The sequence below is a fragment of the Egretta garzetta genome, unplaced genomic scaffold (assembly GCF_000687185.1).
Source record: "Egretta garzetta isolate BGI_Z169 unplaced genomic scaffold, ASM68718v1 scaffold193, whole genome shotgun sequence".
Classification (NCBI taxonomy): Eukaryota; Metazoa; Chordata; class Aves; order Pelecaniformes; family Ardeidae; genus Egretta; species Egretta garzetta.
In genome coordinates this window covers 705,159-717,176 of record NW_009259117.1, presented here as the reverse complement: position 1 = coordinate 717,176, position 12,018 = coordinate 705,159, and the positions used below count along the sequence as shown (strand labels likewise).

The 12,018-nt window shown below is 44.2% G+C and overlaps 1 protein-coding gene across 1 annotated transcript in view; it reads right to left on the bottom strand.

Annotated features, from left to right (window-relative positions):
• The window catches only part of CRMP1 (collapsin response mediator protein 1), a 51,636-nt gene that overhangs the window by 27,365 nt on the left and 12,253 nt on the right, over window positions 1-12,018 (bottom strand). The window contains exons 5-8 of the mRNA XM_009635502.2: window positions 11,232-11,289; window positions 7,518-7,606; window positions 2,171-2,355; window positions 451-615 (exon numbers count right to left, since the gene is read on the bottom strand). Coding sequence (XP_009633797.1) covers window positions 451-615; window positions 2,171-2,355; window positions 7,518-7,606; window positions 11,232-11,289 — 497 coding nt within the window. The remainder of the gene's footprint in view (window positions 1-450; window positions 616-2,170; window positions 2,356-7,517; window positions 7,607-11,231; window positions 11,290-12,018) is intronic.

Genomic DNA, 12,018 nt, shown 5'->3' with positions numbered 1-12,018 from the left:
AACCGCTACCTTTAAATGTTTCATTCTTTCCATTCATGAAACAGAGAATCTAAGGTGACTGGACTGATGACTCTAAATGATGATCTCTGAGTTTTATCTTAAAATAAAACCTAAGTATGCAATGTCTGAGCCTATTTCCACCTGTACAAGCAAGCATAAAGTGATAAATTTGTATCTGACAATAAATACATCTCAACTTTCTGTGCCTATATTGGGGTAAACTTATTCCCTCCATCGGCCTTGCTGCTGACTAGCACTAATGCACAAAGTTTTAGGTCCATTTTTCACAGCAGCAAGTGAATACAACAGTTCCAAGGTAGTGCAGAACCTCGGGGAGCATAACCAGCGCCTGTGCATGTCTGATCTGGATTCATTAAAATACTTCAAAGTTTCACCTCTATATGATATTTCAATAAAACCAAAAACCACTAATAATTTTCACTCACTAACCTTTGTCTTGCACCAGTATTTCCAGCTCTTCTCGAATCCCATCATACCAGCTGGTGATGTCCACATGGAGAGAGTAATCACAACAGGATTTGGTGTCAGCTGCCTCATGCCACTTCTCAAAGGAGGTCAGTAAACTCGATCCAGGTTCTGGAAGCACATGGTCAACTGGAAAAAAGATTGAGTGTCTATTACCCAGACTGCACACTGTCCAGATTTCCTCAGTGCCTGTGAGTAGCCTTCCAGCATCTCAGCCGAAACAGCAGCCTTGGAGGCAGTCTGTGGGCAGACCGTAACTTCGGGATGATAGCCAGGTCCTGCTGTCTCAGGTAGAGCAGACTTTGTGGATAGCCTATACTAAAGCTGAGTCCGGCAACCTGCCTGGTGCGGCATCGACAGACACACAGTGGGAGAGCCAAACATCTTTCAGTTTAGGAAATATTTGGGTTTCCCTTTATTGTTTTGTAAGAGACTGCAAGTTCTGGACTTGCCTGTATTGTCTGATGTGTCCATTTCTATGTATTTCACAGTAAGCATTATTATTAACCAGTGCCTCGTAGTTACTGAATTGGCCCACTCTGCCTTACCGATATATCAACGGAGATGTCGAATGCCTTCTCAGCAGCCAGAATTGGGAATACAGCCAAAGGTCTGAACAGAGATGATGTAGGGCACAAACACTCAGCCACACTATATGGCAGATCGAGTGCGCTGCAACTGGGCATCTTCGCTGCCTCAAGGCTTTCTGCATCTGATGATGCCACAGTATTTACTGGTATAAAATAAAGATATGACTACTTATGCATGTATACTTATCTTTGCAGGGCTCAGTCAAAAGTAAGCATGGAAACAAAGCAAGATGGGCTTATCGGTGGCATTTGCAAACCTAACACTGCACAGGAAGCCTCAACTGAAGAACATGCACTAAAAATATTATTAACAAAAGTAATGAACAGCAGTGCATTTTGTGCTTATTGCCAGAGATCCTTTCAGCTAATACTTGCTGCTGAACATAGGTAATAGATAACACCACTCAGCAAAAACAAAAGCCAAATTCCAGTTCAGTGGGAGTAAAACCCCACTGGGCAGCTCCTCTGCACAAGGAAGCTATGATCATTTATGTCACCTGAACAACTGCCTCACAAAGTCTAACCAAAGGCCAAGCCACTGCTAGTAGGAAAGAGATAAATCTTGTCCTGCCATGTGGTAGACAGAAGAAGGGTCTTTAACAACAAGAAATGCTTCTCCCTTTCACCAAGAAAGATGTTCCTCCAGGACATCCCTGGTAAGGACTTCCTCAATTCCTGGTGCCAAATCCAAGTTCATAAATAAGCATCTTGTTATTTCCACAGCCCCTGAAATGTCCCTAGATGGGAACAGGAGATCTGTGTCAGATTTTCTGTGCCATATACATACAGCACTAATTACATTGTTTTTCAAAAATCCCAGGAGTAGGTATATCATCCCTCAGGGTTTGTTCTCTATTTCAGAGGGAAACCCAAGAGACAATTGCCCATGGTGCTGCTCCTTTCTGAGAGCGGGCTTGTTTTCAGGCCAACCCTGGGTGACAATGATGAATGGATCTCCAACACAGTGCCCGGAAATTTGAAGATTCATTGCAGAAGATCTCAGAAAATCGGTATGGAGCCTCCCGTAGCTATCCCCACATGTGCTACACGAGCTTCCGCTTGGGGTGGGAAGAGTTAGTATTGCTAGTACTCACTGATCATGGTGGTGCCCCCTGCTAACGCTGCTTTTGTGCCTTGATAGAAGTCATCGACAGCAGTCATTCCCTGGTAAGGCTTCTGTAGGTAAGTGTTGACGTCTATTCCCCCAGGAATAACCATGCGCCCATTAGCCTCTATGGTCTTGACTCCTCCAGGAACAATCAGATTCTCTCCTATTTGCCTAGGCAACAAGGAAAGCCAATATTATTTTACTTAAACAAAGAAGCACAGGGGACAGAAGCTATCTGAGGCATGTAGGGGAGGGGAACATAGGGGCCATACAGAAAGAACTGGGACCCCAAAAGAAAGGTGAAGCTCAAACACCCGCTCTGGCCGCTCAGAACAAAGCATCCGTGAGCCTGCCCAGCGGGGCCACCAGCTCGGGTTGCTTTGCATTGCTCCAGTGGCCCAGAAAGAAGCCATAATGCACCAGCATTAAAAAATGATTTTTTTTTAAATAGGATTCCTATCTTTAAACAATTACAAATAGGTACAGTTAACGCTGTCTTGGGGGCGCTGGTTTTGTATATTAAGTTCTTAAATGAAAACAGAAAAACATAGATCAAATATGACAGCAAGCTGGAATTGTAAATATATGGCGGAAGCACAAGGCACATCAGAAAGGAGTTATAATTACCTTGTAACCAAGCCATGCAAATTTATCCTTAAAAAGAAATCTAAATATCCTAAGATACAGAAATACATATTTAAGAGACCCAAACACCTTTAATCTACCATGTTACATTTCCATCATCCTCCTCTTAAAGGTAAAGCTTAGTGAAACATTCTGCACAACTGTGTGGAAAAATGTTAATTAACTGCTGGAATCTGTTGCTCTTCAGTTCTTCAAAACAGGATTTTTTTTCCACTATTAAAAACATTAATCTGTCCCCCATACTGATATCAAGCAAACTCCAGACACTTTTAGTGTTCATGGACACAACTATGAGTAAATTAACCTTTAACTTTTGAAACCACAATGACATTTTTATTGTCTACTTTGCATGGTGCCAAACAGGAAAAGGTACAGCTGTGTTTGGAAGCCACGTCTCTGCCTTGTTACGCTGTAATATATTTGGGCTTAGAGATAACTACAAGGTGGTTTAAGTTCACTTAGTTTACCTCTTATTAGAGATACACAGTCCTTGCCTTAATTTCCTTTTGTCTGGGATAAAATAACATTTATCCACAGCTAAACAAATACCCCAGACATCTGAGCTGCTGAATCTGTTTCTCCCACATTAAAATGCAACTCCCACCTACAGAGCAAAACACAGCAACTGATTAACAGCCAATTGCAACAAGCTAGAACCGAAAATGAATATAAACGTTAATTAAAACCAGTGAAAAAAACAGGGATAATTATTCACATTGGAATTTGGCCAAACTGCCAGTGTTAATAAATAGCCCCCAGAGGTCAAGAATGTTTCATATGCTATGCAAAAATGTCACCTCCAGCAGCTTGGCTCCCCTGGAGCTCCGGGTTTCGGCTGGAGGGAAGCACAGCCATTTGGTTAGCAAGCTCCCTGCCAGCATCTCAAGCTGGGTCTCAGCCGCTCAGCACTGAGAAGCTCCAGTCCAAAGGGGCTGACTCATGAGAGCTGAGAATATCATGGCTTGAAGCCGTACAACTCCATGTCTGGCGTCTAATATTCACCAACACATACAGTACTGGAAGCATGTCATAACCTGCCACAGCGGTGAGGAGCGCTGACGATACCATGGCAAACAGGGAATTGATATCTATACAAAAGCCAGCAGCAGCCCAGCACATCCAATTGCACAAATTGCAAGAAGCTTCTCTGCTCTGACTCGCAAAGGCATACCATGAGGCACTCCAACCCGTGAGCACATTGAAAGCTTGTATGAAGTTAGGTATAATAATGGTGCTGCGCTAATTTTCATTAGTTGAATTCACTCCCCAGATTTTAAGCAAAACAATCCTCAACCTTTTTTGTACAGTGTTAGGGTGGCTAAAAAACTTACCTGGGGAATAAAAAAAATTGCTATGACCAATCTCCTCTAAATATGTCTAAGGTGGAATTGCACTCCAAGGGCTACCACAACTTCTGAAAATAACAATATTAAAGAAAACCTATGCAAAAATATAAGCAATTAATTTTTATTTTCTTCCACAATCAGTACCTACCAGTTCCCTGTTCAAGAAAACACATATCCTAATGAAGCAAAAGAGTGCTAAGTATGTGCAGAAGCTTTTTGATGACTCATTGTTCATTATTTTCAGTGTACAGTTGAGTAACAATTTATTTGGCAATGGCTGAAGTCATCCACGCTGAAGTGACATGGGACCACACGGCCTTTGTGGAGGATGCTGCGCTATTACCTGTCAGGAGCCTGTCTCATCTCTTGCCCTGGCATCAAGAATAAGGCTGGGAGAAGGCTGATCTTCACTGGCACTCAAGGTTATTTTTATTCTGACTGACTAGAACAGAGAGTAAGAGAAAATGTGACAGGATTCCTGAATTGCTCACTTGTTAATGCTAAGTGTATGTTAATAAGAATGGGGTTCAGTTACTTGTGGGTGAAAAAATACAATGGCGCAGATAACTGTGTTCTAGACACCGCACAAATGATTGAGCTGGTTTGCTGATGCACCAGCAGCTAGAAAACTCAGACTCACAGAAAGCTGATGCTGTCTACCATCTTTGGTTGAACAAGCTGGGGAATTCTGTCGTACATGAGCTGATTAAAGCCCAATGGAAACAGCAGGTTTCAACTCTTCCTAAGCTTAACTTGAGAAAGCTGAAAACCTCCCCCAGAACTCAGTGGAGTTATTTCTGTCATTATCAAGCCCAGATCTCTTTTAGACATCTGAGGCTCCCCCCAACTTGGCTCACTGCCTGCGCAGCTCTGGAGACCCCGTCCCCAGCCACCCATCCCACACACTTATTAGTCCCCTCCAGCCCAGAGGGACCCAACCCCTCCCCTTGGCAGGGAGGGAGCAGAGGACAGCAGGCGCCAGACCATGGCCTGCCACTTGGCGTGGAGACCAGGGCTCATTTCCTCATGGGGAAATGAGAGACAGAACAGATGTAAGCAAAATGTATTATTTACGTACCAATGGCAATTTAAATTACTAAATATCTAAATTACTATTTAGATACCAGAGAACTGCCTCTCAGCTGCCACCTGAGTGTGCAGGGCTTAAGTTTCAGCTAGGAAAAATCCACATGCAACCACGCTCCCTTGTACCTAGGGAACCAGTTTGAGCATTGAGAGGTAGGAAAAAGCATCTACCATGCTCCAAACTATAGTTAATCTTCAAACACATTCAAGGTTATATCTACATTCCTCTGTGCAGGGCGATCTGCAGGGGCCTAAGCCTTAAAAGACCCTACTTCATTTCATTAGTCAGCAAGAGAAACCCAACCCTCTATTTTCCAATCAGTTTCCACTGCAGAATAAGAAAATTAACCCAGATCTTTTATATCCCAGCAAAACCAGAACACTATTGCCTATTCTGGGCTGCATGGTTTGGTGGCTGCTCCATTCTGTGGAAAGAATTCTGTATTATCATCAGGATCTGCAGCTGGAGAGTTAGGGCATCAACTGACGTGTGGATGCCTGAGGTTCAAGGTCCTGCTCCAAAGGATCTTGAGCAACAGTTTACAACAATGTTAAGTATTCAGACACAATGGCCAGTTAGAGCTGGAGAAACTAAAAGAGACCAATCCCAGAAAATACAGCGCTTCCAGAATTTATCATCGGAACACAGTTAGGACCCAAGCCCATCTCAGGCCAGGCTGCCCTCACAAATTAGCTGCTTTTTTAGAGCAGGACTTCTTCCACAGCTTACAAAGAAAAACTCAGGTCATCTAAGGAAACCAGGCACAACTCAGGGTGTTGAACAGTGAACTCGCTTCCTTAGGCAAAGATAAAGGCATTTTAAAAACTAAGACCTTGTCTATCTATTCAATATTAATCCTAGCTATCTCAGGCAGCTGAGATACTTTCTGAAGGTATGGATTTCAGAGGGAGTCTATGCACTTAGCAAGGGCTGCTAAAAGTCAGGGCAGTTGAAAATTTGGCTTTGCTAACCTGCCCACTGAGTACCATGGTATTTCCAGAATCGAGGCCAAAAATCCACAGCAGTTTCAGACTCACAGCATCTCATGCACTTAATTGTTACATCAGTTTGGATGCTTACGAGTGTTACTAGGAAATCTTCGTCTGAACAAACAAAAGCAGAGAAAAACTCAACTAAAATGCCTACCAGAGAGAGCACAACTTGGTTGATTGTTGCTATTAAAAAAAAATACGTGTTCATAATTTTGTGCCTTCTCCACTTAAAACGATATGCTCCTTTTGCCACTTCTGCAATCCAACTGGAAAAGCAGAGTGCAGTATTAAAAAGAAAACCACATACTCTGTGGATACAAGCATCCAGAATTTTTTTCTGTTGTAATATCCTGGATCATGAATAATGTAAGTAGCCACAGACATGTAAAGAATTAAACTTCTAAAATGATGATATATTCTTAAGAAAAGGAGCTCTGAAAACAAGTAGGTAATGAATTATTTACCAGATAACCATAATTATGTTTCTGTGCATTAAATTGTAGCCTCTGGAGCCCAAACTTGTTAGGTTACTAGTGAAAATGTGTAGCAGTCAAGAAAAAGGCTTTGATACATCAGAGTGCTTGTACACACTACGTAACTTTGTAAAACTAGAGACCCCCATCTCCACTAAGCCAGGGTAGGAGCAGTAGAGCTACAGGAATAGATATCTCTGTTTCCCAGGCTATCAGTAACATGTATGTTATGTTTTTTCACCCAAGGAATACTTTCCTAGTTCCTGTATTTTATACCCTGATAAATCAGTAGGATTTTCTGTCTAATTGTGCATAACAATGTTGTACGAACCGAATATGCTGTGCCTCAGCACTAACCAACAGGGGAACTGAGGAGTAGGTCCCCGCTAGCACTGTGTAATATGGGGCATATTCTGTGCTATACAGTCCTTTAGAGCACAGCTGCATTCGCCCTGAGTAGGTATGGGGAGAAAAGCTGTACTGAGCCTGCTGTCATATATAGACTCAAAAATATCCGTTGTCCTTCGCATTACTTCTTGAGAGAGCCTTGGCTATGTTGGAAGAAACTAGGATTGAACTGTTTGAAAGTAAATACCCTCAACTTACAGTAAAGAAATTTTCTACTTCTCTAATCTTGGTAAAGATAAAAAGACAGAATTTGATAATTAAACACCCCTCTACTACGGCCCCATGTCTAGAGGTAACCAAGGTGCTGGCTGCAGGTCAGCACCATCAAAGCAGTCTATACTAACAGGCATGCAAAACAAGTTCAATATTTAAAAAAACTAACTTTATAAGTCCATCTTCAAGGTATATGTCTGCATAGAAGGAGTGGTCATCATTGATAATTCTTCCACCTTTAATGAGTAGTCGGTCACTCTAGGGGAAAAAAAAAAGGAAGAAATGTGGGTTTGTTGAAATAAAACATAATAATGTATTGATGATACCAAATAGGCTTATATTACATAGAAAGCAATGCACATCAAAGCACTTACCCTATATAAAGGCCTATGTTCAGGTGGGTACACAGACACTGGAGAGGAAAATCGTAGTTTCACTGAGTGTTTATTTCTGACGTTTGGAACATGAGGCCTCATGGGCACCACAGTCTTTTTTCCTCAAAGCAGAACTCATTGCACACGGAAACACTTGAACTCCCACTACATCCCCTTTTCACCACCACCTTATTGTACAAAGGCCAAAAATGGAAAAGAAGGCCCCAGAATAAACTGCCCAACGCTGGAATGGCCAAGCTGAGCTCACCTGGGCCTCTCAGCACCCATGGAAGAGTAACAGATCTTAAATTGGGAAGGGACAAGGCCAGGGGAGGCTGCCGAGCTCTGTAATGCAGAAATTCCTGCCCAGGGAAGCTCCTTTAAGCAATGTCAGCTCAGAATGGTCAACTCAGTCGCTCCACTGAGGTGGCCAAGGGACATAGCCCACAGCTTGGGCCTCCTGTACTGTGTTAGAGACTGACAGCAGAAAATCTAGTTTCTGGTGGGCAGGAAGAACAAATTGTTGTCCAATTTGTGATTCGTGCAGGTCAAAGGCTGCTGATGAGTTGGGGGTACTCTGTACTAAGGCTCCCCATGCCGATTCTTACTCCATGAACGAGGACGGGATTGCAGCCTCCAAAGTTCAGTTTATCTGAAATGTCATATGAGCAGCAGAGCGAGCTACTGCCTCCTGGTATTTTCTGAAGTGCCAGAAAGCAAACACTTTTTCCTGTGAAGAACTGTTCAAATATCAAGTCAGCTGGGGCACTCTTCACAACAATCATCTGTTTCCATTTTTCTCCATTCAGATGGTTACACTCTGTTCTCAATAAATACATTGTACAGAAAGCAAATTTTACTCCTGCATATTCCTGAGAACCAATATTTGAACTCCCTCACTGAAGAAGCCGCACTGGAATCACCACCATGCTACCACCTACCCAGAGGCAGGACAAGTCTGAGGCTTCAGCACGTAACGCTTTTGGAAAGACTTTTGCCAAGGACTGTGAATGCTGGAAAACTCTAAAGCCGTCAGAACCTTCTTTTCCCATTCATATATAAAAAAAGCCATTTATTGTAAATTATTTCCTTGGCTCACTGAACAATAACTCAGAACCTCCATTTTGTCCATATTTTATACCCCTCGCTCCAGACTCAGTTCTTGGATTAATTACTGGATGACTCACACATATAAACCATGCATGTCCCAAGTTCCCAGTATAGAAAACAATTGAACAAGTTGATACGTTTCCTCATTTATAAAACCAGTACAACGATCCAGACCTCCTAAAAATGTATTGATTAAAAAGTGCCAAGTCAGAGTTAGGGGTGTTACAACAACATTGCTTCCATGTAACTTCTTGGTTATATGTAACATATTTACTTTTCAGCTTGTATTTTAACATTTTACAGTTTCGAAGTCTCTGTAGCCCTCTATATTGTTCCAGAAAAGCAAAAAGGGAGAAACAGACATTTTAAGGGGAGAAAGAAGGGGGAAAAAAGATGTTTTAAATACAGTGCATGACAAAAGAGTATGTGCACAGAATGTTTGAGGCTCTTCTCCATGTGCTGCAGCAGTGAGATGGCTTGGGGTGGGGAGATCAAATATGTCCCCAGGACCTGCCTCAGATGTCGGTACCCAGTTGTTGAAGGATGGAAGCGAATGCAAGTCCTCAGCCTGGAATTTGCCAGAGCAGGCTCCCTGTCCCCTCCCCAGCCTCTCTGCAGGACTTGTGAACCAGCAAGCCGGATGCTAATCAGTTATTTTCCCATGTGCTGGCAGATGCATCTCCTCACCAGGATGACTTCCTACACTGCCTGTGGAGACCACCATCTTAGAACTCTTCTTAAACCCACTCGGTTGCCTTCCCAAACATTAATACTGCCCAATTACAAGAGGCAAGAGCTTATTGATACAGGCAGGGAACGTTACCAGAGGACTGCATCTGTCACTGCTGAGGAGTCAAAAATCTACTCGCTCATCAAGATGTTCTACTTTTTAGTTCTTTTAAAACAGAAGAAGATGCATAATAAATAGAAACAAATGTAACAGGCTGAGAAAATAAGACTAAAATAAAGCAGAAGTACAACCTCAGAAAAATAATTGTAGGCCTAAGGGGTTTTATACATTTTTATACATATATACACACACATATATATATATAAGTGGCAAAATTAGGCATCAGAATAATCTGAAACTAAAAAGGATACAAATTCAGTTTCAAGAAAGCACTCAATTATGTGAGTCATCCATTAAATTAAGCCTCACTTACAGTTTATAAAGGATTACTGGATGTTTAGCTACACAGTCGCACCTTCCTCGGCATTTCAGAGGGTCTAAGAAATTCTGGTGAAGACAGAAAACTGCACTTTATGTAGACTTTCAACATTTTAATTCCTGACACCTTCCCGCTCAGAAGAAAATACAAACTGTTCAAAATTGTTGCAAAAGGGAGCAGGTCCTGCACCTGAGCTGGCCTGTGCCTAAGGTTGCCCCCAGCCAGGAATAGGAAGCCACAGGAGATGAGACTGCCAAAACCCCACAAATCTTGATGCTCCCCTGGTCATCTGCCAAGCCACCAGAGAAGGTGGCGTGGAGCCTTGCACAGCTTTCATTGGGACCCGATAGACGTGGAAACATCTCTGACGCACATTTCCATTCCAGCAAATCAGCAAATTCAGAAGAAAAAGGGTTTTGTCGGAACATTTCCCAACCAGCTCGAGCTGTTGGTGTGTCTGTAGGACACGTTACAGATTGCTGCAAGCCGAAAGCACAAGCAAAGCAGAGTACCTTTACAGAGGTGATGCTGATGGGCACAAGCAACCCACGCTGTGCCCAAGCAAACAGCCGCTGCCTCCTACACCCTGCTCCGGACCAGGAGTGGCTTGTCCTGAGCCAAAGCAGTGGTACCAAATGCCTGTGTCCACCTACCCACATAGATGCATTTCCACAAACACGCTGGAAAAATTACACAAACATAACTGACTAGCAGGGAGGTGTGGGCTAATGTTGACAAGCGATTGCTATATTCTTCATGAAATAAACTCTCACACAAACCCTTGGTCAGCACGTGAGTAGTCATTCCCCACCATAGCCTACGCATGGGCTTCGGGGACAGGCACAGCCCCGGCCTGAAGGCAAAGGGATGCTGCCACCCTGCACCGCTGCCAAGGCCACCAACACCTGGGCGCTCCTGCACTGTTTTGGGTCACTGGTACTTGCGGCGGTGATATCCTGGGCAGAAATCTGGGCACACTCAGGGTCTGTGAAGTAGGTTAGCCTCCTCGGGCGCGCAACCTGCCTGTGCGTGGTCAGGGGCCATTTGTTATTTACCAGGGGCTTGATGTCAGGCAGGCTGCTTGCAGTGCCAAATGTCCAGAAAAAGTAGGGACCAAAGTCATCTTCTGCCTGGACAACGTTCCAGGCTGGCAGACAGCCACACTGTGGCACCCTGTGGAAAGCAGGGGGGAAGGATGGAGAAGTGACCTGAAGCTCATGAATCCATCACGCAGCGCTGGCCCCTATTTTCCCTTCCCAGCTGTAAACCCCTCCAGGCAGGACACGTTCTTGGCCCAGCTCTCAGGTGTACCCTCAGCCACTGGGAGACCTTTGGGGGCTCTCACAGTGCAAACACCAATGCCCTCATTACCCATCTCAGGAGGCAACAACAGTGTAAGGGTGGCTGCCACCTTTCTCTTCAGCTGACTGATGGCTCAGCCACTGGTCCCCTGCCTGCTGAGCCCTGAGCGCTCCACATCAAGTTTTCAGTGCATTGCCTAGCACAAGAAGCTGCCAGCCCAGCTCCTCCCAGTGCAAGCCAAGGGAAGCTGCCTGGACCATCTCCTCCCTCCAGCCTGCCAAGGACAGACAGTGGGAACACGGCAAAAGAGAGAGGGGGTATTATATTGAACATATAAACTGAGCAATTCATTAGGTGCCAAAATTCAAGGGGGAAAAAAGCCCTGCTCTCATTGGCATGGGAGGTGCGGAACACACCACTGTAAATCCACGCCATTGCTCAGCATTCCCTGCGGGGTGTGGGAGCCGAGGTGTTTCTCCTCCACCCGGCGCTGCTGCAATGATGCGACCGCACCGATGCAACGCCGTTTGCTTCCGGGTTTTGTGCCTGGCTATGACACAGCATCAGCAGAGCAGCGATGCTTATCTTCTGTCCCCCTGCAGCTCCATTTTACAAGCGCTCTGGCACCTCCCGGCTCAGCTCGCTGCCGAGTGCAATACAGCCCTTCCTATTATTCACAGCTCTTCACCTTCAAACCCCACGCGCTGCTTTCCTG